At 36.5% G+C, this 26204-nt stretch overlaps 1 protein-coding gene across 1 annotated transcript in view; it reads right to left on the reverse strand.

Moving 5' to 3' along the window:
- Window positions 1-21018, reverse strand: part of LOC120414410 (semaphorin-5A) — a 340087-nt gene extending 319069 nt beyond the window's left edge. Inside the window, exons 1-2 of the mRNA XM_039575592.2 lie at window positions 19833-21018; window positions 4981-5738 (exon numbers count right to left, since the gene is read on the reverse strand). Of these exons, the coding sequence (XP_039431526.2) occupies window positions 4981-5000 (20 nt within the window). The 5' untranslated portion in view covers window positions 5001-5738; window positions 19833-21018. The remainder of the gene's footprint in view (window positions 1-4980; window positions 5739-19832) is intronic.
- Window positions 21019-26204: the final 5186 nt, after the last annotated feature.

Consider the following 26204-nt stretch of genomic DNA (forward strand, 5'->3'; position numbering starts at 1 on the left):
TGTATTTTTGTATTTTTGTATTTTTGTATTTTTGTATTTTTGTATTTTTGTATTTTTGTATTTTTGTATTTTTGTATTTTTGTATTTTTGTATTTTTTTTGTATTTTTGTATTTTTGTATTTTTGTATTTTTGTATTTTTGTATTTTTGTATTTTTGTATTTTTGTATTTTTGTATTTTTGTATTTTTGTATTTTTGTATTTTTGTATTTTTGTATTTTTGTATTTTTGTATTTTTGTATTTTTGTATTTTTGTATTTTTGTATTTTTGTATTTTTGTATTTTTGTATTTTTGTATTTTTGTATTTTTGTATTTTTGTATTTTTGTATTTTTGTACGTATTTTTCGAACAACCCTTGAAAAATCTCCAATTTCACTCCGAACAAGGGAATAAATTTCGCTGATTGAATTGACGTCGGCCCCAAATGCACCGATCAGTTTTCGAAACAACTTTTTCAAAAGAACGAGCTTTCGACAGGTAACAGATAAGCACATGTAAAGAAAATATTTCAAAAATGCATTCTAATCAGTCGAGTGCATTGGGTCACGCCAATTTTTCTATTTTCATCTTAGTTTTTTTTTCTTCCAGCGCTCTTTTGGGTCTGCTTAGTGCTGCAAAAATTGATGAAATTTTAAGCGAACACTCACGAAAAGTAGCATTTACAGTTTCCTGGCAGCATGTTGGTGGTGTTGGTGGCCACCCTTTGTTCTTTATTTGCCTTCGCTCCTCGCTCGGTTTTCTTCAGCCTTCGATTGGAATGTGTATTCAAAATTGAAACGTCAAACGACTTGGCGCGTTTGTTTTTTTGATGGTGCTTGCTAATTATTTACATGTTTCGGGATTATTTTTCAAGTGAGTGACTAACTAATGGGCAAAAGAACATGTTGCCGGTAGTTGGAAGCAATTTTATATCTTAAGCGCTTTGAAATCGTTAGCGCAAGTGAAAAGATATTGATGGCGGCTTTCGTTAAGCAGTTAACCTCTCATCTTGCGTGTGGATGTGTGTGCCACCAAAATGATGAGAAATGGTCTCGCAAAATAGAAATTATGATCAAAAGTGCATTAAATTTGATCTTTTTGGCCAGTAAGTGGCATAAATTTGCGTGCTTACTTGAGGCGGTGCTGTTGCTGGTAAGTTTATAGCCTAAATAGTATTTTTGGAGCTTAAATCGAGCATCAAACTCTCCATATGACGAAGATAGGTGTTTGATTAGAAAGGGTATATTTCCCCTAGCAATGCCGTTTGATGCACTCTTCTCTACTGCATGATTCACTTTGGGATCTCCAATCTGGAATTTATTAGCCTGACCATAGGCAAGAGAACGTATCATTATTGTTTTTGATCAATGTTAAGAGCGAGTTTTTCACCAGTGTGTAACAGGTCGTATCGAGGTGCTCCGATTTGGATGAAACTTTCAGCGTTTGTTTGTCTATACATGAGATGAACAAATGTCAAATATGAGCCCTCTACGACAAAGGGAAGTGGGGTAAAACGGGCTTCGAAGTTTAAGGTCCAAAAAACCTAAAAAATCTTAAAATTGCTCGCATTTCCGAAAAACTTCATCAATTCCAACTCTCGTAGATGCATTTGAAAGGTCTTTCGAAGCACTTCAAAATGGGCTATAAACATCCAGGATCGGTTTGACTTTTTCTCATAGCTTTTGCAAAATACTGTTTTTTAAAACCTCAATATCTTTTTGCAACAGCCTCCAACACCCATACTTTAATTTACAACTCCAATACTTATAACTAACGTGAAATTTTCCGGGGATTCCAAACATGACAAAGTTAAGACCAAAAAGTGCCGCTATTGAGGCCTACAGGGCAAAAACTAACGTTGTAAAATGTTTGTTGTACAAAAATCGAAAAACTATGAGAAAAACGGCGATTGGCCAAAAAGTTAATACCGTAGGCTTATAGTCCATATAATTACCTATCTTTTGACCTATAGGAGTATGGGTGTTGGAGGCTGTTGCAAAAAGATATTGAGGTTTTAAAAAAATCAATTTTTAACATTATTTTGCAAAAGCTAAGAGAAAAAGGAAAACCAATCCTGGATGTCTATGGAACATTTTGAAGTGCTTCAAAAGACCTTTCGAATGCATCTAAGAGAGTTGGAGTTGATAAAGTTTTACGGAAATGCGAGCAATTTTAAGATTTTTTATGTTTTTTCGAACTCAAACTTCAATGCCCGTTTTACCCCACTTCCCATTGTCGTAGAGGGCTCATATTTGGCTTGAGTTCATCTCATGTATAGACAAACAAACGCTGAAAGTTTCATCCAAATCGGAGCACCTCGATACGACATCTAGAACAAACCGAGCAGAATTTACAAATACTGCCTCTTAACTATACTCGTCAAATGGACAAAGAACACCAATTATTCAATATTACGCCCATTTGATCGCACAATTTTCAATCGTCAATGCCAATTTTATAGGAAATTTTCTGATCTTTTAAACAAAATATTATCAGGAATTAACAATCATGGACACTAGTGTGTTCCAAAAATTGCGATGTGGTGGAAACCTTCGGGCTCAACCGGATATCGATAGATTTTTGCCTCAGAAACAAATTCTCAAAAACCGTTTACAACTCGCGATTTACGTTTTACTAAAAATAGTCTGTTTACATAAAAAAATATATCATATTTTGTTCTGAAACCTTGAACAATGCGCTCAAATTGCCCCGTATTTCAATTTAAATAAAAGTTAAGAGTCCTACCAATAATGTTCCATATTCATATTAATCCAGAAAGTCGTCATTTTTCATTGGCAACATGTTAAAGTTGGAAAAATGATTTTTTTTACGAATTTCTCTAAAAATCCATATAAAAAATGTGACACAAAAACCAATACCACCATTTTGTGGGAAACAATTTTGTGAACAATTTAGCTTTTTTAACAATCAGTTTATTTCTCTTTAGTGCCAAGATACAGCCACTTTAGGAAAACAAAATTTCCTATGAAAACTCAATGTTGTCCCAAACACACTGTTTTAGCTACTGCCAGCATTTTATATGTTTCCAAACCTTTTTTACTGTTTTATAACAGCAATTTACAAGCAAAATCTATAGTTTTCATCGATTTGACTGTGTGACGTAAGCGCCATGACGAAGAAATGTATTTCAAAATAATTGCCTTGAGTACAATAAATTCATATTAAAAAAAGAAATAATAAGTACTTTTCGATTGCAAATTCAAGTATACATTGAAAACTGAAGCCAAAATAAAATTTGACTAACATTTCCGTTTTTCCCAAAAAAAAAACATTTTTCAAAAAATCACAACTCGGCGGCAATTTTTAACTTCATAATTCATTATGACAAAAGTTGCGTTTTTTTGTCGCCAAAAAGATATCAAAAAATAAAAAAAAACACGAAATTGAACATAAAATGCCTTCAAAAAATTTCAAATTTTCGAATATTTTTTTTTTTTTTGAACAGCTGCCAACATTGTATGGAGACTTGTATGGGTGAACTGATGAAACATAATGGCTTCTTTGATCATAGGGAAGGCCCCCACAAAGTTTGAGCCAAATAATAAATACAGAAAAATAAAAATGGTGACTGTATTTTTTTCTGAGGAATTTAAACCCATACCAAACGAAGAGGACTGTTTTCTATCATGCCGTTCAACTGGGAAGAATAAACGCCAAAATGTGTTTGATATTTTGGAGGTTCGCCATACTGATTGGCTACATGTATCTGCGTGTAATATTACATTAAAATTTCGTTACATTATTTTACACTCCGGCCTTTTACACGCAGTTGAATTAATACTTTTTTCCATGAAATCCAAATTACATTTTCAAAATTTGCAGTTAAATCAACATTATTAACTCTCTACTGCCCACATTTGTTTACCTTATTTTTTACAACTTTTTTTCTAAGAAAAAAATTACTTCTCTTGTTTTATGTTTTTCTTGTTTTATTTCTAGTCTTTTAATTTGTATTTATCTTGTTTGGTTAATGTTTGTTTTGGTAGTATTTGACCTATGCTACCATCTCCTATCACTACATTTTGCCTGTATAATTTTTCAAGATTAAAAGTCACGTTTTCTATTATTTGTTTGTTTTCACATTTTCTGCTACAGAATGGCACCATTATCATTTAAATTGTAAAAAATACGCAGTGGCAAAGTCTGGGACATAACAAAAATTGTTGCATTCTTTTTTTATCCTAAATATAGTCAATGTTAGTAAAAGCACAGCCTAAGCCCCTAAAAAAATACATTTTAAAAAATATTTGAAAAGTAAAACAAGTAAAATTATCAACCCTAAAATTTACTTAAATTTCATGAGTACATTAAGGGTGAAATTTTGTAGCGTATCGTAGCGTCTATCATAAATTGTTGGAGACATTTCAGATCTTTTTGTCTTTGCTGTCCTACAAAAGAACCGACAATATCGCACCAACCCAACCACTTCAAGCTCCATACCTACATGGAATAGAGAGAGAGAGAGCCGTTTGGAAGCTGTGTCACGTCAATTTACATCATCTAGATTGGGCTTTGGAGTTTCCCTCCAACGAATGCCAATGGGGCATTAGAGCCAGTCAGGCAGCTGTTTGCTTTCGAGTTCAATGCTGATTTGGATCGATTGAATAACTCAATCATAATGCAAATGACTGCTGGCTTGACCAGGCTGGAGCCTAATTCAGCAAAATGCAAACAACGCGGATCGTAACTGGACTTCTCTCGGCTGGGGGAGAATTTCGAGCTCACTAGTCAATTGGTTTGATTCGCTCAATTGGCTTGCCAGATTGAGGCACAGAGTTTGATTTATTTGCATCAGAATCGGAAAAATGAAGCTGGTCAATCGTGTGATGATGTTGATGGGGCCGATTGTGTAGAGTGCTTTTGAAAAGATTTTTGATTTTATCTAGAAACCGTTTTCGATTTTTTTTAAATAAATGAATGTCGATTATTTGGCAGCTTCTTAACACTTACATTGAATTTGATATAAAAAACTTAAACTTACCTTTTATTTTCTGCTCCCATCTTGACAAAGCTCGAAGCTTTCTGTCTTTCAGAACTAAACAAAATTCTTCGTTTTTTCCTCACTCCATGGTCTCAACTCTGTAAGAAAGTTGCCACTTAACGCGAACCAACCAGCCAATCTGCACCGTTTTCAGCAACTCTTCACGTGGCTCGTGGTTCCATGAAACAATAACACACCAGCCTTCAGCCACTAATTCCTTCTATTTTTCTGCACTCCTCCCGCTCTCTCTCTTCAAAGGCCACTCGGGCCGACTCTGCTGGCCGGGCAAGATTTACTATTATTGCTTTATTACACCTCAATTTATTTATTATTTATAATTTGCAACCATAACTCACACGACTAATTTCATCTTTCCACACCCGACGACTACTTCTTGCCTTCAAAAGGGCCTTGCCTCGGTTTCTGAAGGCAAAGTTTCACAAGCGACCAGCTATTTATCACGCAACAATTTTTGCTAAACTGAACCTCTCGGGTTTGAACTCGGTTTGGCCACGAATCACGATTTTGCTCCACTCTCTGGCTGACCGATTGGATTCGATGATTTAATAACGATTTAATGCGAAGACCTATTACTGCCACTTTACATAACAGCTCAAACTGCAATGTGATGATGCTGGGAGTCGCAGAGTTGATAGGGCAGGACTTTGAAGGGGGTTGTTTCCGCTGTTGGGAAGTAACTGATATCGAAAAGTCGTGCGACTTTTGTTCTGCAGCGCAATCAGAGTTTTGTTTGAGTTCTGGAATGAGAAAGAGATTGGCAAATTAGTCATTGGTTGGGAGTTGACGTAAGTTATACATTTTAATTGGTTTTATCATACATTTTAAGTCATTACTAAAAATAACTTAATGTTATTCATGAACTTGAAAAGCAACGATATCAACTCCAAGTGTGGTAACAAAAACAGAAATCAATTTTAAAAAAGATAATAATAGCATAAATAAAAAAAATGCAAATTGACAAATTGACCAATTAATAATTGGAAATTGAAAATTGAAAATTGGAAATTGGAAATTGAAAATTGAAGATTGAAAATTGGAAATTGGAAATTGGAAATTGGAAATTGGAAATAGGAAATTGGAAATTGGAAATTGGAAATTGGAAATTGGAAATTGGAAATTGGAAATTGGAAATTGGAAATTGGAAATTGGAAATTGGAAATTGGAAATTGGAAATTGGAAATTGGCAATTGGAAATTGGAAATTGGAAATTGGAAATTGGAAATTGGAAATTGGAAATTGGAAATTGGAAATTGGAAATTGGAAATTGGAAATTGGAAATTGAAAATAGGAAATTGGAAATTGGAAATTGGAAATTGGAAATTGGAAATTGGAAATTGGAAATTGGAAATTGGAAATTGGAAATTGGAAATTGGAAATTGGAAATTGGAAATTGGAAATTGGAAATTGGAAATTGGAAATTGGAAATTGAAAATTGGAAATTGGAAATTGGAAATTGGAAATTGGAAATTGGAAATTGGAAATTGGAAATTGGAAATTGGAAATTGGAAATTGGAAATTGGAAAATGGAAATTGGAAATTGAATATTTTAGAATAGTACAAGTACTGCTATGCTCTTGAAAAGTTTGAATGAACAATAATTGAAATTATAATGAACAAATTCAATCTAAATTCTTGCCATAGAACCCATAACCGCACCAACCTGCAAGCGATTCATAATTGAAGTGTCAATTTGGGAACTTTCCGCAAAACCTCACCAAGAACTAACCGGCTCAGATATTGGATGCACCCCCGGGCAAGACTACCTTTCAGGTAGTCCGCTCCACTCAAAGTGCTTATGACATTTTTCATTAACTCCACTCCGGTTCAAAACAACAGTGCGTCGGTCATTCTAGCAAACCTCCCATGGCTTGAGCAAAGGGTGATTAAGAACCTCGTTTTCTTATCGCGCGACTTCAGGCCAAGGCATAAAGGCTGCGGCCGTAAACGACTGACGGAAGCCAACGAAGGAACGCTTGGGCAAGAGCCTATACGCGAGGGAACTTCATAATCAGTGAATATTGTAAATAAGTGGTAATAATTACAATAAATGTACGATGGAGTCGAGAACAAGTTTTATGAGTGGACGATGAGCTGAAGGGTTCTGTGGAACAAAAACAACAACACTAACGGCGAAAGGTCATCGCGTTGATCGGTTTGTTCAGAACTCTGGTCGTGACGCTCTCTCGGATGTGTATAGAACACTTCCATTACAAACTGTATACTTTATAGACGGAGGCAAACGAAGAAAAACTAGCAAACTAAACGAGACCGCCGTTGATGAGCTATTGGACTTTCCACGCGAATCGATTATGTTAGACTCGTTTGCCTCCCTTTTGCGGACGGTTTACCGACCGTGACCGCGTGGAATGTTAGCGACGTTTATTGTAAGTTGGTTTGAAAATACCGTTGGGAGGAGGGACTTTGATTTAAGGTCAAACTGGCTACCAAGACGGTTTGATAGCCAATATACTTTTATATGGTTACAAAGTTAGATAACCGTCAATTTATTAGAAAGCCAAAGTACTAAAATATTTCATTACCAAAACGTTACCAACAGATTATGGTAACCAATATTCAAAGCTACCAAGACATAGGTCATTTGATTTCTTTCAAAAAGTAACGCTACTAAGAATCCTAAAATTACATTATAAAAATATGTTTACTACAAAGTTAAGTGTAGACAACAATGCCAAGTTACCAAGATTGTTGTGAAGAACGATTAATTCAAGAGATGACAAATTGCATAAAATGCTACTAACCAGAACAGTAAACAGAAATCACGAATAAGCTGATTGATTTAGCCAACCTACCAAAATATTCTAAAATTCTAGTTACTATGGCTACCCAAGTTATCAAAATTCCATGCCTAAGCTACCAATAGACAATGCTACCAAGAACCATGCAATCATGTTTCAATGTTACAATTAGCAAGTTGACCAAAATTCAAAAAAAAAATCATATTATTCGCTCTACAGCATTGCCTTGGGGTTCTCGATTGCGAGATTCCTACTCGAAACTAAGTGTCCGAAGGCTTGATTGTTGAGGCAATTGCAAACTTCTTTTTACACCTTAGCTTCCATCCACCCCGGGATTCGAACTGACGACCTTTGGATTGTTAGTCCAACTGCCTACCAGCGACTCCACCGAGGCAGGACCCAGGGAGACGACTCCTACACCTGGACTGAGCTAACGACCTAACCTTTTGGTTAGTCCGGGGCCAACATTTACTTCCCGTCCGATGGAAGGCGTGATCAGACAAATCTCGTCTCGAAAAATGCCACCGGGACCGTCTGGGATCGAACCCAGGCCGACTGGGTGAGAGGCAATCACGCTTACCCCTACACCACGGTTCCCGGCTAAAATTCCAAAATTCCAAAATTCAGTCTTTCCAAAATGATAGATAACAGATTCCTTAAGATATCAGGCAATCAGGCTACCAAAATTCAAGTTACCAATACGCCAAATCAATTGCCAAGCATGATACCAAATTAAGTAAAATGACTTAAAAAACCAGCTACCAAAATCAACAAGTTACCAAGCAAACAGATAAACAAGACATCTTGTAAACAAAACGGCAAGTTACCAAGAGTTTATTTTACCATTGCAAAAGGTTACCAAAATAATTTTTAGGATGCCGTGTAAATAAGCTGTCAAGTTACCAACACATTTACAAAGAAAGATAGTATGACTTTGGGGTAGCTTCGAATTTCAAGTTGTCGAATTTTCAAATAGTAATTCATTGGTAGCCGTGTTACTTTATGTTATCAACACTTCACCTGGCATGCATACCAAATTACCATGACTTCAAATTATTTTCTCTTTCAGGTAGTCAAACTAGCAAAGAGCAAAACTTCACATGGCTTCTTTATCGAGTAACTAAGATTTCTAGTTACCAAAAATCGATGCTACCAAGACTTCATGTTACCATCAAACTTTAAGCAATCAATCGGCTAAAAAGTGAAACATTGGTAGCAGTGTAAAATCTCAAATACCGTAAACCGGGGTGACTTTGATAGGATTTTAATTTGTTTTTAGAATATTTTCCAACAGGTAAGGTTTTTCTCAAGATTATTATTTTTAAAACATGTACTGGGGTAGGCCACACAAAGTCCATGCACTATTTTGGAAAAAAAAGTTTTTTCGATAGTGTTTAGAAAAATAGTTACGTAAAAAATGCTTGGTTTTAATTCCGGGGTGACTTTGATAATCATAGTTTTTCTTGTTAAAATCATATTTAAGATGTCCAAACTTTATTTGTACGTTAAATGTACCATCACTAAAGTAGCTGATATAGTTTGTAAGAAAAAAAATCAATGTTTATATTAAGTTAACTAAGTTTATAAGCTTTTTAACAAAGTACATATAAATTTTAGGTAAAATTGTTAAAAAGTCGGAATTTTGCCTGAAATTTGTTAAAAATAGTTTTGTTTATAAAATTATCGATTTATATTGCATTTTAAACTGAATACAAAGCATGAATCACAAGTTTTCACATTTTACATGAAATTTGTTCAACTGAATTTGCCTATAAATTTGGAGATTTTTTTTAATTGTGTTTCAAAAACACATATTATTTATTATTTACAAACTTATTTAACCTTCTCCTAGTGGAAAATTTTCCAAAGAATCCGAAAATGCATTCCGTTTTCCGATTAAAAATCATGTTCATTGAGAAAATCATGACACTTTGAGAAGTTTAAAATAATGACTTTCATCCACATTTTCTTAACTATAGTTAACTAACTTTATAAACTTTTGAAAAATTTATGAAAAGTTCTTCATGAGGTACTTTGAACACTTCTCTACCACGGTCAGTATGTTTCTGAACCATTCCTTACGTATTTTAATTGTACTCTTCATTTTGCGGAAAAATCGCAAACCTATCAAAGTCACCCCGGCTATCAAAGTCACCCCGTTTTACGGTACTCAAAAAGCAAATCTTTCATAGCAACCACGAACTCAAACTACCAAGACGGCAAGTTACCAAGAAGCCAAACTACCAAGATATCACATGGCTTGTTAACCAAGTTACCAATTATTCTTGTTACCAATCAGCCAGGTTACCAAAACATCAAGCTACCAAACAGCAAAACTCGGATAGCCCTTCCAATAAGAAAACAAGTTGTACAACTAACCAAAATGAGAGGTTACCAAAAGCTACCAATATTAAAAAGAAGTGAAAATCCTCGCCAAATAACCCAGTTGATACTCAAAGTCACCTTAAGGGACGGTCCTAAACTTCGGAGCGCGCTCGCGAGCACAGGAATTAATCGATTTGCTGGGTTAATAAGTTTCCTCCGTGATTAATTCTGCTGCTGGCTGCTGGGTCCCGGCAGCACCTGGGCCAGGGTATTTAACGAGTAAATTATGATAGTGCATGCAATTGATTTGTTTTTCGCTCGTTGTTGTTGTGGGCCGCTTAGCTCCTAATAATCAGCTCGGCACGATTTTGCATGGGATGAAAAGTTGGAAGATGTTGCAAAAAGTACCAAATTGAGAGGAATTTTCAACTGACATATTGATATATTTCAAGATGGATTGCTTCCTCCTTCAAATTTCGAAGAATTCCTGAAACAAAAGTTAGAAAGTTACCAAAAAACAGTTCAATCAAAGTGCATAAATCAAAGACAAGGTTCTTTAAATTTGCTTTTCCCAACATTCCATTTTTTTATCGAAAATTTCCGTTGCACAACTCATTCATCCAAAACGGGAAGGCCAGACACACATTATATCACAACCGTGCAACGGATGACCGACTGACTGGCAGAAGGTTATTCCACCGAAATGCCTCATTCATCAGGAGTGTCATCTTTCGGACGAGTTGCGCAAAGATGGGTACCGTTCTGGGGGTTGATTCCGGACTAATCGGTTTATAAACTGGTCTTGCAAAAAGAAAAAATCTGGAAATCTGGTTGAATTTTGCCATTGAAACTTATTTGCAACTTATTTGCAACATAAAAGTTGCAAACAAGTTTCCGTTGCAACTAGATTGCAACATTTCGTTGTTTGATACAAGTTGTTGTAAGAAAATTTAACAAATACTTTCAAACTTGTTGCACAACAGTTGCAACGTCCAAAATAAACCATTGTATTTTTGTCAGACACTGATTACAAGATATTTTGCTAAACTTGTTTGCTAGTTCAGCAAACTTCACAGTTAAGAAATTGATGTACAACTTGTTTGTTACAAAAATGTTGCACATTAGTAACAAACACCGATTATTTTGGTTTATTAAGTTGCATTGAAGTTACACCAATAACATAAACATCCAGCAATTGTCGCAGCACGGTAAAACATATCTTCCACGGTAAAGACCTCGAAAAAGCATACACGAAAACAATCCCGCAGCTTGGAGACCCTCGTCAAGTTGCGCTTTCGTGGTTCGCGTAAAATTTCCCGGAATTTTGCGTTCAGCCCTGAAAGTCAGCAACAGAGCATTTAGTCACTTTTAATCGCTTTTGCTTCTTGGCTGCAACGATTTCGGGTTAGTTTCGCGCGCGTCAGCCAATTATTTCGGGGATGCGTTTCCCCGTAACTCGAGTCTTCAGCAACCTTGGCCAGCATCCTTCGGTTACACTGGAAGTTGATGAACGTCCTGAAGCCAAAAAAAACAAGATTGTTCGAAGGTCGTCTGTGGGCAGCGGGGCTGTCAGATTAGAAGGATTGCTCGAGGGGAAAAGTTTGGCCACTCAAATGGGCATTTAGAGGGGATTAATGGCCACATCGCATGATCAGTTTGGTGGGGTTTTGAACACGGAAGTTGCTTTGGACGCTGGAGGGATGATTTGAAGCTTGCCAGCAGCGAAATTGGTCTGCTAATTAGTGCTTTTTATTGGATGAGTAGCAACTTTTGAATGTATCCGGGGTTTTAGATCACTGCTGGTGATCTAAATAGGATTAAAATTAATTTTCAAATAGTTAAAAACAGTTTAATTATCTCCCTTTTAGTCTCAGTTTCAGTCTATTGTCTTTAATTTTTTTTTGTTTTCAGTGTTCAGTGTTCAGGCTTCAGTCTTCCTTTTCCAGCCGTTTGTCTTTTGTCTTTTGTCTTTTGTCTTTTGTCTTTTGTCTTTTGTCTTTTGTCTTTTGTCTTTTGTCTTTTGTCTTTTGTCTTTTGTCTTTTGTCTTTTGTCTTTTGTCTTTTGTCTTTTGTCTTTTGTCTTTTGTCTTTTGTCTTTTGTCTTTTGTCTTTTGTCTTTTGTCTTTTGTCTTTTGTCTTTTGTCTTTTGTCTTTTGTCTTTTGTCTTTTGTCTTTTGTCTTTTGTCTTTTGTCTTTTGTCTTTTGTCTTTTGTCTTTTGTCTTTTGTCTTTTGTCTTTTGTCTTTTGTCTTTTGTCTTTTGTCTTTTGTCTTTTGTCTTTTGTCTTTTGTCTTTTGTCTTTTGTCTTTTGTCTTTTGTCTTTTGTCTTTTGTCTTTTGTCTTTTGTCTTTTGTCTTTTGTCTTTTGTCTTTTGTCTTTTGTCTTTTGTCTTTTGTCTTTTGTCTTTTGTCTTTTGTCTTTTGTCTTTTGTCTTTTGTCTTTTGTCTTTTGTCTTTTGTCTTTTGTCTTTTGTCTTTTGTCTTTTGTCTTTTGTCTTTTGTCTTTTGTCTTTTGTCTTTTGTCTTTTGTCTTTTGTCTTTTGTCTTTTGTCTTTTGTCTTTTGTCTTTTGTCTTTTGTCTTTTGTCTTTTGTCTTTTGTCTTTTGTCTTTTGTCTTTTGTCTTTTGTCTTTTGTCTTTTGTCTTTTGTCTTTTGTCTTTTGTCTTTTGTCTTTTGTCTTTTGTCTTTTGTCTTTTGTCTTTTGTCTTTTGTCTTTTGTCTTTTGTCTTTTGTCTTTTGTCTTTTGTCTTTTGTCTTTTGTCTTTTGTCTTTTGTCTTTTGTCTTTTGTCTTTTGTCTTTTGTCTTTTGTCTTTTGTCTTTTGTCTTTTGTCTTTTGTCTTTTGTCTTTTGTCTTTTGTCTTTTGTCTTTTGTCTTTTGTCTTTTGTCTTTTGTCTTTTGTCTTTTGTCTTTTGTCTTTTGTCTTTTGTCTTTTGTCTTTTGTCTTTTGTCTTTTGTCTTTTGTTTGGTTCTTCAGGTCCGATCTTTAGTTCTTTAGTTCTTTAGTTCTTTAGTTCTTTAGTTCTTTAGTTCTTTAGTTCTTTAGTTCTTTAGTTCTTTAGTTCTTTAGTTCTTTAGTTCTTTAGTTCTTTAGTTCTTTAGTTCTTTAGTTCTTTAGTTCTTTAGTTCTTTAGTTCTTTAGTTCTTTAGTTCTTTAGTTCTTTAGTTCTTTAGTTCTTTAGTTCTTTAGTTCTTTAGTTCTTTAGTTCTTTAGTTCTTTAGTTCTTTAGTTCTTTAGTTCTTTAGTTCTTTAGTTCTTTAGTTCTTTAGTTCTTTAGTTCTTTAGTTCTTTAGTTCTTTAGTTCTTTAGTTCTTTAGTTCTTTAGTTCTTTAGTTCTTTAGTTCTTTAGTTCTTTAGTTCTTTAGTTCTTTAGTTCTTTAGTTCTTTAGTTCTTTAGTTCTTTAGTTCTTTAGTTCTTTAGTTCTTTAGTTCTTTAGTTCTTTAGTTCTTTAGTTCTTTAGTTCTTTAGTTCTTTAGTTCTTTAGTTCTTTGGTTCTTTAGTCTTCTGTTTCAAGTTGTTCTTTTTTGTGCATTTCTGTTTCAAGTTTTAATGTTCTGTTTCAAGTTGGTCTGTTGTTCTGTTTTCTGTTGTTTTGTTTTAAAGTTGTTATTTTCTGTGTTGTTCTGTTAAGGTGTTCTCCTTTTAGTTATCCTTTATGGTGTTGTTTTATTTCTGAGTTGTTCTGTTTTGAGTTGTTATATTTTCAGTTTTTCACTTTTCAAAAGATCTGTTTCAGGTTGTTCTGTTTTTAGTTGTTCTGAATAATGTTGATTCTATCAGTTATTCTGTTTTGTTTTTAGTTGGTCTTTTTTTGGTGTTCTGTTTTAAGTTGTTCTCTTTTCAGTAGTTTTGTTTAGAGTTTTTCTGTTTTGAGTTGTTCTGCTTTGAGTTATTCTGTTATCAGTTGTTTTTTGTAGTTGTTATATTTGTGTTGTTCTGTTAAGTAGTTTTCTTTTAAGTTTTTCTATTTGAAGCTGTTCTCGTTGTTCTGATTTCAGATAATCTGTTTTCAGTTGAACTGTGTTCAGTTGTTCTATGTTCAGTTGTTCGGTTTTATATTGTTCTGCATTGAGTTGTTTTGTTTTCAGTTGTTCTATTTTCAGTTGTGCTGATTTCAGTTGTATAGTTAGTTATATTTTTTCGTTCTTTTTCTGGTTATTAAATTTTAATTTTTGTTTTGTTTTTAGTTATGAATTTGTTCAATCTTATTTATGTCTGTCACTTTTCCTTTCTGTCAAACTCAAATTAGCTCCCGATTAGCCGAGTTCCAGCTCGCGTAAATCGGACACACGTCCAAACAATTCCACAGCTCACACAGCTCAATCTGCTTAAAAAAAAAAATCCGCGCCACTCTCCACAACAGCCCATTCAACGGCCTTTCGCACTCTCCACCGACCGCGTCGGTCATCTCATCCATCAGCTGGGTCCACGGCTGCTGTTGAGGCCGGGGTAATTGTCCACGAGCGCACAATTTGTTCTGGTCCCGAGGTTCGGCGGTCTGCGGCCGGAGTTAAGCTGGTCAGGCAGCCTCTTTTTTTGCTCGCTTCTCTGCGGCCATTGATCCGCGCGAATGTCGCGACTGGCCGCGGCCGGTAGTTGATCAAGTTGGAGGATTTTTATGTTCAACTCTTTCATTCGTTTATTTAGTATTGCGCTTCTTTTTTTCTTTTTGGTGTGTTATGTTTTACTCTTGTTCGTCACAAAACGACCCAAACAATATGTTTTTCGCCAAAGGAAGAGGAAGAGAAGAATAAACTTTTTTTTAAATAAATCTGTTCGCATTCATCCATGCCGCCACCGAGTTGATTTAAAAATTAAATGTAGCTCCCTAATAGTGAGTAAAGACTTCCTTGAAGGCTTTTTTTAAAGTTTCAATAAACACAAGGAAAAAAACAAGAAAAATATTTAAGCTTAAGCTGCACAAAAAAAAAAATCTTCATTTTTGAACCTAATTTCGTATCTTTTTTTTTTTTCTTCGAGCTGATTCCACAGATTTGAACTTCGTCTCGTATCGCGCATTATGCGTAGTATTTTTATTCTGCGTTTGTGTCGTTTTTTTCATTCCTCTTGACTTCCTCGCTCTACTGGATGCTGTTAGGGTTGCTTTTTTTACTTCTTAAGTTGAGTTATGGCACTTTTAACGGATTTTTGCCATATTTTTCGCGTGCTGATGAGCAGTCGTTTTCGATTTCAATCGGGATTGGTTTAAACATTTTGATTGAATTTGTGAAACTCTGATAATTTTTATTATTTGAAAAATTCAATTTTGCTTTTTTCAGCTACTGGTTGAGTTTTAATTTATAGATTATTGATGAATTAAATTTCAGTTTACTTCAAGAAGTACACATAAATGTTACATAAATAAATGAAAAAAACTTTTACAAATTTGAAAAAAAAAGTTGAAATTTCTAAAATAAATCAACTTCAAACAAATTCAAATGCATTTTCCTGGGTTGATAATAATTTTGAGCATGTTTGGACAAATTTAAAAAAAAGTAGGGGTAAGTTGTTGCCAAAAAATCAAATTATCATTGAATAAACTTTTTCAGTATCTGATATAAGTTTAAAAAAGTTATAACAAATCTTGAACTTTTGAACCAAACATTGATAATACACTTAAAAGTTCTTGGAAAAAATATATGTTCATGAGTTTATTAACGTCAAACAATCTTTACCTGAATTGAAGTAACTTTACTGAAATCTGCTCATCATTGATTTTTTTTCAGTAAATAAAAATGTTGGGTCGCGGACCCTATTATGACATAATTTTGTATTACCCCCCGGTCACGCAGTGTTTCCCTCATTGACCGCTGGGAGCGCTAGTAGGTTGACAGTACAGACTGTCACGTTTGTTATTGTTTATCTTCGTGATGTTATTTCTGTGATTTAGATTTAAGATTTCGTATTTTGTATAATTGTGAAATAAAGTTCTTCTGTGTTGAACCTCCGAGGAGGCAGGTGGCCTCTCGGAGCCTTTAAAACCACCGTGTTTTACTTGTTCGGTGAGAAAAGTCTGCGTCCGCCATCGTCCCTGAAGCTCCACCGTCGTCCGTGAGTTGTTGGTTCCGGCAGTCCCACAAAGAGTTAGAACACAACGTAGGGACTGGCCGATTGGGCCAAACAAAAAACTTGCTGAAATTTCAGCAAACTTTTAAAACTACATTTAAAACTTAAAATAAGAATATTTTCTTTTTGCTTTTTCTGATCTGTGAATAAAATATAAAATATGCGAAAAGAAAAAAAAAATCACCGCTTGATTGAAAGTATTGGAATAAACGTTATGTAAAATTGCAAAATTGTTCACAGTCGAGTTATCAAGTTTTATTTACCTGAAAATTTGTGTTTTTTGTGGCTCCAGATTTTTTTATGATTTTTTTAGGAAAAAAGTAAAAAAATGGAATTTGCATTGGCATGATCCGAAACATGATTCATCATTAAACTAGGTACCAAAGATTGTATTGGACCTAATCAAATCATTTTTTATAAACAATTTGATTGGGATGCTACAAAAAATAAATAAATAAATAAATGAGAACTTAAAACTATGTTTCAAATGTAATCTTATATTGCTTATCTTTTTTTAGACTGATTATTTTTTCTACTGTTGTTCTGTATTGCTTAAGTTTTTTTTCCAGGGGCGATTTCATACTAACAAAAAAACAATTTTTAAAAAACTGCATAATTCATAGATATCTTTTCCATATTTTCCGGTATATCTCAGTATTTTAGATAATTAGAAAAAAAATCTTTTTGCAGTAACGTAGATGTTTTCATGCTTACGTTAAACTTTTATGTTTTTTTAGAGAAGGTCGTAAACCGATGCCATTTTTTTTAAATGTTAATCACAAAACATGTTTGGTCAATACTAAGATATATTGGAAACTTTTATATCAAACAACTGCACAGGTGACCCCCCCCCCCCTCCCTCCTTTAAAATCTTCCCAAAAAATCAGAATTAATACTGCGTTAAAACGAAATTTGGAATGTAATTCGCTAAACACTTTTTTAAAATTTAAAGTTAAGAGTTTTTTAATGTACCGTAAAACGGGGTGACTTTAATAGGTTTGAGATTTTTTTCGCAAAATGAAGAGAACAATCTCGATTAAATTTTCAAAAGGCCCTATCTGCATAGGAAACCCATGAGGGATAGGTTGTTTTGAAAATTTAATATAAATTATCTACGGAATTGTTTGGAATCATATTGACCGGGATAGAGAAAGGTTCAAGGTACTTCTAGAAGAAGTTTTCATTAAATTTTGAAAAGTTTAAAAAGTTAGTTAACTATAATCAAAAATTTAACAATTAAGAATTATTTTCATATTCCCAAAAGTGTCATGATTTTCTCAACGAACATGATTTCAAATCGGAAAATGAAACGCATTTTCGGATTCTTCGGACAATTTTCCACTAGGAAAAGGTAAACGAAGTTAGTAAATATTAAAAATTGTGTGTTTTTGAAACATAATTAAACAAAATTTCAAAATTTTAAGGCATTTTTAGTACACCAAATGTCATTTAAAATGTGAAAACTTTTGATTCGTGCTTCGATTCAGTTTAAAACGCAACTTGAATCGATAATTTTATAAACAAAACTATTTTATTCTGACTCGTTAACAATTTTACCTAACATTTATATGTACTTTGTTAAAAAGTTATAAACTTAGTTAACTAAATATAAACATTGATTTTTTTTGTATTATAAGCTATATCAGCAACCTAAGCGATGGTACATTTGGCGTAAAAATAAAATTTGAACACCTTAAACCTGATTTTAACAACAAAAACTATGACCATCAAAGCCACCCCATTTTTTGACATTGGGTAATTCTCTACCAACTCACACGAAATCGGGAAAAGTTGCCCCGACCCCTCTTAGATTTGCGTGAAACTTTGTCCTAAGGGGTAACTTTTGTCCTTGATCACGAATCCGAGGTCCGTTCTTTGATATCTCGTGACGGAGGGACGGTACGACCCCTTCCATTTTTGAACATGCGAAAAAAGAGGTGTTTTTCAATAATTTGCAGCCTGAAACGGTGATGAGATAGAAATTTGGTGTCAAAGAGACTTTTATGTAAAATTAGACGCCCGATTTTATGGCGTACTCAGAATTCCGAAAAAACGTATTTTTCATCAAAAAAAAAACACTAAAAAAGTTTTAAAAATTCTCCCATTTTCCGTTACTTGACTGTAAACAATGTTGGAACATGTCATTTTATGGGAAATTTAATGTACTTTTCGAATCTACATTGACCCAGAAGGGTCATTTTTTCATTTAGAACAAAATTTTTCATTTTAAAATTTCGTGTTTTTTCTAACTTTGCAGGGTTATTTTTTAGAGTGTAACAATGTTGTACAAAGTTGTAGAGCAGACAATTATAAAAATTTTGATATATAGACATAAGGGGTTTGCTTATAAACATCACGAGTTATCGCGATTTTACGAAAAAAAGTTTTGAAAAAGTTGGTCGTCATCGATCATGGCCGTTCATAGTCACCCGCGACAGACACGGACGACGAAACGAAGAAAAACGCAGAAAGTAACTTTTTCAAAACTTTTTTTCGTAAAATCGCGATAACTCGTGATGTTTATAAGCAAACCCCTTATGTCTACATATCAAAATTTTTGTAATTGTCGGCTCTACAACTTTGTACAACATTGTTACACTCTAAAAAATAACCCTGTAAAGTTAGAAAAAACACGAAATTTTAAAATGAAAAATTTTGTTCTAAATGAAAAAATGACCCTTCTAGGTCAATGTAGATTCGAAAAGTACATTAAATTTCCCATAAAATGACATGTTCCAAAAAATGTTACAGTCGAGTAACGGAAAATGGGAGAATTTTTAAAACTTTTTAAGTGTTTTTTTCGATGAAAAATACGTTTTTTCGTAATTCTGAGTACGCCATCAAATCGGGCGTCTAATTTTACATAAAAGTCTCTTTGACATCAAACTTCTATCTCATCACCGTTTCAGGCTGCAAATTATTGAAAAACACCTCTTTTTTCACATGTTCAAAAATGGAAGGGGTCGTACAGCCCCTCCGTCACGAGATATCAAAAAACGGACCTCGGATTCGTGATCAGGGACAAAAGTTACCCCTTAGGACAAAGTTTCACGTAAATCGAAGAGGGGTCGGGGCAACTGCTGTGTGAGTTGGCGTAGAATTACCCCATTATCTTTGAAAAATATTTGCAACGTCCTTACCAGTTGGAAAATATACTAAAAATAAATTGCAATCCTATAAATGTCAACCCGGGTAATGGTAGAGCAAGCGCAAAAAACTTTTTTCTGCAAAACATTTCTTCACCGAAACTTTTTTTTGAAGATTAATGATGGCAAACCAACTGCGCTAGTGTATGATGCGTTTTCCAACAACTTTCTCATAAAATTGCAATTTTTTTATTATTATTTTTTTTGCTAACTGACAAAAATATTCACGAAATTTTGAGAAGCATTAATAAACTACTGAAGCTGATGTTAGTATAATTTTTAACAGAATATAAAAAAGTTTCAATTAGATTTAAAAAAACAAGGAGAATATGAATAATTTGAAAAAATCAAATTCATATTTTTAAAAGGGCCTACTAAGGGCAAAAATTGGCAAGTAATGAAATGTATTTGCTGAAATATCGCTTGAGGTTTACAATGTCGTGGTTCCAGATTTAATTCACTAAAATCAACCGGAATCATTTTACGAAACTGTACCCCACTGTTTACATTAAATCATTAAAATCTCCAAACAAACTTACACAAAGTCCCCACTGCTGGATGCTGTTTCCAACTCGCAACGCCGAATATCCTCTCCGCAATCACCAGACGTAAACATAAACAAAACCAACTCCGCCAATTCGACTCAACCAAACTCGTTCCGTTGGTCAAAATCTTTTGTTTGTTTAAAATTTTGTCACGTTTCGTAAGCCACGAAATTGGCACGACCGCTCTCCAGAATCCTCATCGATTCGATTTGATTTTTTTCTCTCGAATCACTCACGAGCGATTCGTTCTTTCTTCCTCACTTCGCGTTTCTTCACCGTTTCATTCTCAAACACTACACACTATTCACGCTGTTTCAAGATAACAGGCCCTCGACGACTTTGTTTTGCTCTCTTCGCGTTTTATTGATACTGAGAGCTTGAAACACTTGGCTCGTTTTTTTTTTCTTTTTGCTTGTTTAAACACAACACTTAACTTCAACACAGAAAGCTGCGGATTCGTTACGAATTGATTTTTTATGTAAACATTCAGGCAAGTTGGCTTGCCACCTTTTTTCTTCGATTTTTGCGATAAAATACTGTAAAAAACGGTTTTCCGGTCAACTTTTTTTGCCGAGCGACTCTTATCACACACAGATTATCTTATCGCTCTCTCACATCGAACCCCTCTCGTGAGCCGAGCTCGTCAGCGCTCGCGAGCTTATGCTGCCTTCCCATCCGGTGTAATAATATTATTCAACCAAAACCGGCTTAGCCGATGATCAGTCGAAGTAGGCGCGATGCAGACGGCGACGCCGAAGAGGTCTCCCGGTGAGCGTCTCAAGACTCTGCTACTTTAAAATTAGTTCACATCTGGACAACGCATCGATCGTTGCTAGACAACCCGGTTGAAGAGATCACCGAAGCACGATCAAAGCAACGTCAGGAAGATGAACAACTCACGAAAAATAAAACGAATCCGCGTCTTAAAAATAAATCAAAACAAATATGCACTTTCTTCCCTCACCGTGCGGTGTTAATTAATAATTCACACCACGTTCGAAAAAACGAACAAGCCTTGACAAGCCCCCGCGCGCGACTTGTGTGCCCGGTTGCACTTTTTGCATCGAAATGAACAAAAGAAAAAATCACGATCGCGACGACGACGAACGCGGTAAACACGATCAAAAGAAGGCTCAACGAACGAACGAACGAGCGCGTGCTCTCACCGCAGAGAGTAGGCTTTGACTGAGTGAGGCTCGCGAGCGAACACCTCGCGATGCATCGCGCGAGGAAAGTGCATTGCGGGAGAGCGAGCGCGCAAAGAGAGCAAAACAGTGAGTGAGAGCGAGTTTTGATTGTTTTGATGGAGTTGTGGGCTGAAGGAGTTGTGAATGAGGCGAGGAATGGAAGAAAGAGGAGTGTAAAGTGGAGTACAATGTTGATATTACCTCAGCGTACAAGGCACACATGGGGAGGTTAGGTTCTCTTTTTGGTTTCTTTTTCCGTCTGTTCGCGCGCTCGCTCTTTGCTGGATGTTTTGGTTTCTCGTGAAGTGAGGTGACATGTGAGAATGGTGAGGAAGAAGGTGGAAGGACTGGTCTGGAGGAGGTGTGTACAAGTGGGCAGAAACAGCGATGATGATGATGATGGTGATAATGATGATGATGGTAGAGGTACAATGACCGAAGACGCCGTGGAGTAATGCTGATTACCAGCACGGTGGGTTGAAGAGTGCTGTTCAGGTCGATATAATTTGGACTAAAATGGAAGGTTTTTTGATATTTTTGTTATAATATCGAAAAATTGTAATTATATTATCGTGAAATTTGATACAACCATTGGAAATTTTCTACTCCTATCATTTAAAAAATCACTTAAGCATAGTTGAGGGGTCATACTCAAACTCGACAATCAAAATTATAACTTGAAAAAAATGTGGTTCGTTTTTTCAAAGTGAGATTTTTCCAAGGCCTTCGTACAATCGAGTTTGGACTCTATTTTCAAATCTTTGGCTAGATTTTTAAATATCGGAATAACTTTAATATTCGTTACACTGACCTACACAAATTGAGGGCAATTACTGCACAGACTCAACTCGAGAGTCAGCAAAAACAGAAACACGTGTACCCTAAAATAAAAAAAATAAACAGGACCGAATTGTTTTTCTACAAAGTACTTAAGGTTACTTTTAAATATTGCATGCAAAATTTTGGATTGTACACAGAAAAAAAAATCATGGTAATAACACTACTCGACAAAACAAAACTTGTGTCAAGGGATTGACGATATCTCATCGGTTCCTCAGAGAAAAGGCATCCCCGAATCCGATGCAATCGACAGAATTTGATTTTATGTCCACGCGGACTGACGAGAAGCTGGTAAATTTTTTAACATAAAAAAATCGAACAATTTAAAAAAAACTTGCGTCTCCTCCCAACTATATGAGCCATCTACAAAAATATGGAGGCGCCTGGTGCATAGCCATTTCCTTTAAGCACAACGGAAACAACCAATACAAATGTATAAAAAAGTTGTCAAGTTCGGGGGGTCCACAGCTAGCATTTTTTGTACGATTATAAAAATAAATATTAAAAGTTTAAAATTAAAATATTTGAAAAACATTTTTTTTAAATATATTTGTTTACTAAAATTTTATGTTTCTCAAAGGTCTATGGGTACTTCGGGATGTCCATGGTAATCCAAGGACTCCCTAGAGTTAAGATCTATGAGTCTACCGCCGTAACAAGCAAGAGGTCGTCGGATTTTGACCCCGGATTATGTGCGTATAGCATCAGTGGATATGGTAGACTACTATATGAATGTAATGGGATGTACATGGTCATCCAAGGACTCCCTGGAGTTAAGATCTACGAGTCTACCGCCGTAACAAGCAAGAGGTCGTCGGATTTTGACCCCGGATCATGTGCGTATAGCACCAGTGGATATGGTAGACTACTATATGAATGTAATGGGATGTCCATGGTCATCCAAGGACTCCCTGGAGTTAAGATCTATGAGTCTACCGCCGTAACAAGCAAGAGGTCGTCGGATTTTGACCCCGGGTCATGTGCGTATAGCATCAGTGGATATGGTAGACTACTATATGAATGTAATGGGATGTACATGGTCATCCAAGGACTCCCTGGAGTTAAGATCTACGAGTCTACCGCCGTAACAAGCAAGAGGTCGTCGGATTTTGACCCCGGATCATGTGCGTATAGCACCAGTGGATATGGTAGACTACTATATGAATGTAATGGGATGTACATGGTCATCCAAGGACTCCCTGGAGTTAAGATCTACGAGTGTACCGCCGTAACAAGCAAGAGGTCGTCGGATTTTGACCCCGGATCATGTGCGTATAGCATCAGTGGATATGGTAGACTACTATATGAATGTAATGGGATGTACAAGGTCATCCAAGGACTCCCTGGAGTTAAGATCTATGAGTCTACCGCCGTAACAAGCAAGAGGTCGTCGGATTTTGACCCCGGGTCATGTGCGTATAGCATCAGTGGATATGGTAGACTACTATATGAATGTAATGGGATGTACATGGTCATCCAAGGACTCCCTGGAGTTAAGATCTACGAGTCTACTGCCGTAACAAGCAAGAGGTCGTCGGATTTTGACCCCGGATCATGTGAGTATAGCATCAGTGGATATGGTAGACTACTATATGAATGTAATGGGATGTACATGGTCATCCAAGGACTCCCTGGAGTTAAGATCTACGAGTCTACCGCCGTAACAAGCAAGAGGTCGTCGGATTTTGACCCCGGATCATGTGAGTATAGCATCAGTGGATATGGTAGACTACTATATGAATGTAATGGGATGTCCATGGTCATCCAAGGACTCCCTGGAGTTAAGATCTATGAGTCTACCGCCGTAACAAGCAAGAGGTCGTCGGATTTTGACCCCGGATCATGTGCGTATAGCATCAGTGGATATGGTAGACTACTATATGAATGTAATGGGATGTACATGGTCATCCAAGGACTCCCTGGAGTTAAGATCTACAATCGATGTAAAGTTATCGAAATATTTAAGTTTGAACGATGAACAAAAGTCCTTGCTTACCACTTTAGCCAAACGGCGACCTCTTTTTTGTTACGGCGGTAAACTCGTATCGTATCTTAACTCCAGGGAGCCCAACACATTTATATAGTAGTCTACCATATCCACTGATGCTATACGCACATGATCCGGGGTCAAAAGCCGATGACCTCTTGTTTGTTACGGCGGTAGACTCGTAGATCTTAACTCCAGGGAGTCCTTGGATGACCATGGACATCCCATTACATTCATATAGTAGTCTACCATATCCACTGGTGCTATACGCACATGATCCGGGGTCAAAATCCGACGACCTCTTGCTTGTTACGGCAGTAGACTCGTAGATCTTAACTCCAGGGAGTCCTTGGATGACCATGTACATCCCATTACATTCATATAGTAGTCTACCATATCCACTGATGCTATACGCACATGACCCGGGGTCAAAATCCGACGACCTCTTGCTTGTTACGGCGGTAGACTCATAGATCTTAACTCCAGGGAGTCCTTGGATGACCTTGTACATCCCATTACATTCATATAGTAGTCTACCATATCCACTGATGCTATACGCACATGATCCGGGGTCAAAATCCGACGACCTCTTGCTTGTTACGGCGGTACACTCGTAGATCTTAACTCCAGGGAGTCCTTGGATGACCATGTACATCCCATTACATTCATATAGTAGTCTACCATATCCACTGGTGCTATACGCACATGATCCGGGGTCAAAATCCGACGACCTCTTGCTTGTTACGGCGGTAGACTCATAGATCTTAACTCCAGGGAGTCCTTGGATGACCATGTACATCCCATTACATTCATATAGTAGTCTACCATATCCACTGGTGCTATACGCACATGATCCGGGGTCAAAATCCGACGACCTCTTGCTTGTTACGGCGGTAGACTCGTAGATCTTAACTCCAGGGAGTCCTTGGATGACCATGTACATCCCATTACATTCATATAGTAGTCTACCATATCCACTGATGCTATACGCACATGATCCGGGGTCAAAATCCGACGACCTCTTGCTTGTTACGGCGGTAGACTCATAGATCTTAACTCCAGGGAGTCCTTGGATGACCATGGACATCCCATTACATTCATATAGTAGTCTACCATATCCACTGGTGCTATACGCACATGATCCGGGGTCAAAATCCGACGACCTCTTGCTTGTTACGGCGGTAGACTCGTAGATCTTAACTCCAGGGAGTCCTTGGATGACCATGTACATCCCATTACATTCATATAGTAGTCTACCATATCCACTGGTGCTATACGCACATGATCCGGGGTCAAAATCCGACGACCTCTTGCTTGTTACGGCGGTAGACTCGTAGATCTTAACTCCAGGGAGTCCTTGGATGACCATGTACATCCCATTACATTCATATAGTAGTCTACCATATCCACTGATGCTATACTCACATGATCCGGGGTCAAAATCCGACGACCTCTTGCTTGTTACGGCAGTAGACTCGTAGATCTTAACTCCAGGGAGTCCTTGGATGACCATGTACATCCCATTACATTCATATAGTAGTCTACCATATCCACTGATGCTATACGCACATGACCCGGGGTCAAAATCCGACGACCTCTTGCTTGTTACGGCGGTAGACTCATAGATCTTAACTCCAGGGAGTCCTTGGATGACCTTGTACATCCCATTACATTCATATAGTAGTCTACCATATCCACTGATGCTATACGCACATGATCCGGGGTCAAAATCCGACGACCTCTTGCTTGTTACGGCGGTACACTCGTAGATCTTAACTCCAGGGAGTCCTTGGATGACCATGTACATCCCATTACATTCATATAGTAGTCTACCATATCCACTGGTGCTATACGCACATGATCCGGGGTCAAAATCCGACGACCTCTTGCTTGTAACGGCGGTAGACTCATAGATCTTAACTCCAGGGAGTCCTTGGATGACCATGTACATCCCATTACATTCATATAGTAGTCTACCATATCCACTGGTGCTATACGCACATGATCCGGGGTCAAAATCCGACGACCTCTTGCTTGTTACGGCGGTAGACTCGTAGATCTTAACTCCAGGGAGTCCTTGGATGACCATGTACATCCCATTACATTCATATAGTAGTCTACCATATCCACTGATGCTATACGCACATGATCCGGGGTCAAAATCCGACGACCTCTTGCTTGTTACGGCGGTAGACTCATAGATCTTAACTCCAGGGAGTCCTTGGATGACCATGGACATCCCATTACATTCATATAGTAGTCTACCATATCCACTGGTGCTATACGCACATGATCCGGGGTCAAAATCCGACGACCTCTTGCTTGTTACGGCGGTAGACTCGTAGATCTTAA

Source organism: Culex pipiens, chromosome 3, assembly GCF_016801865.2.
Source record: "Culex pipiens pallens isolate TS chromosome 3, TS_CPP_V2, whole genome shotgun sequence".
NCBI lineage: Eukaryota > Metazoa > Arthropoda > Insecta > Diptera > Culicidae > Culex > Culex pipiens.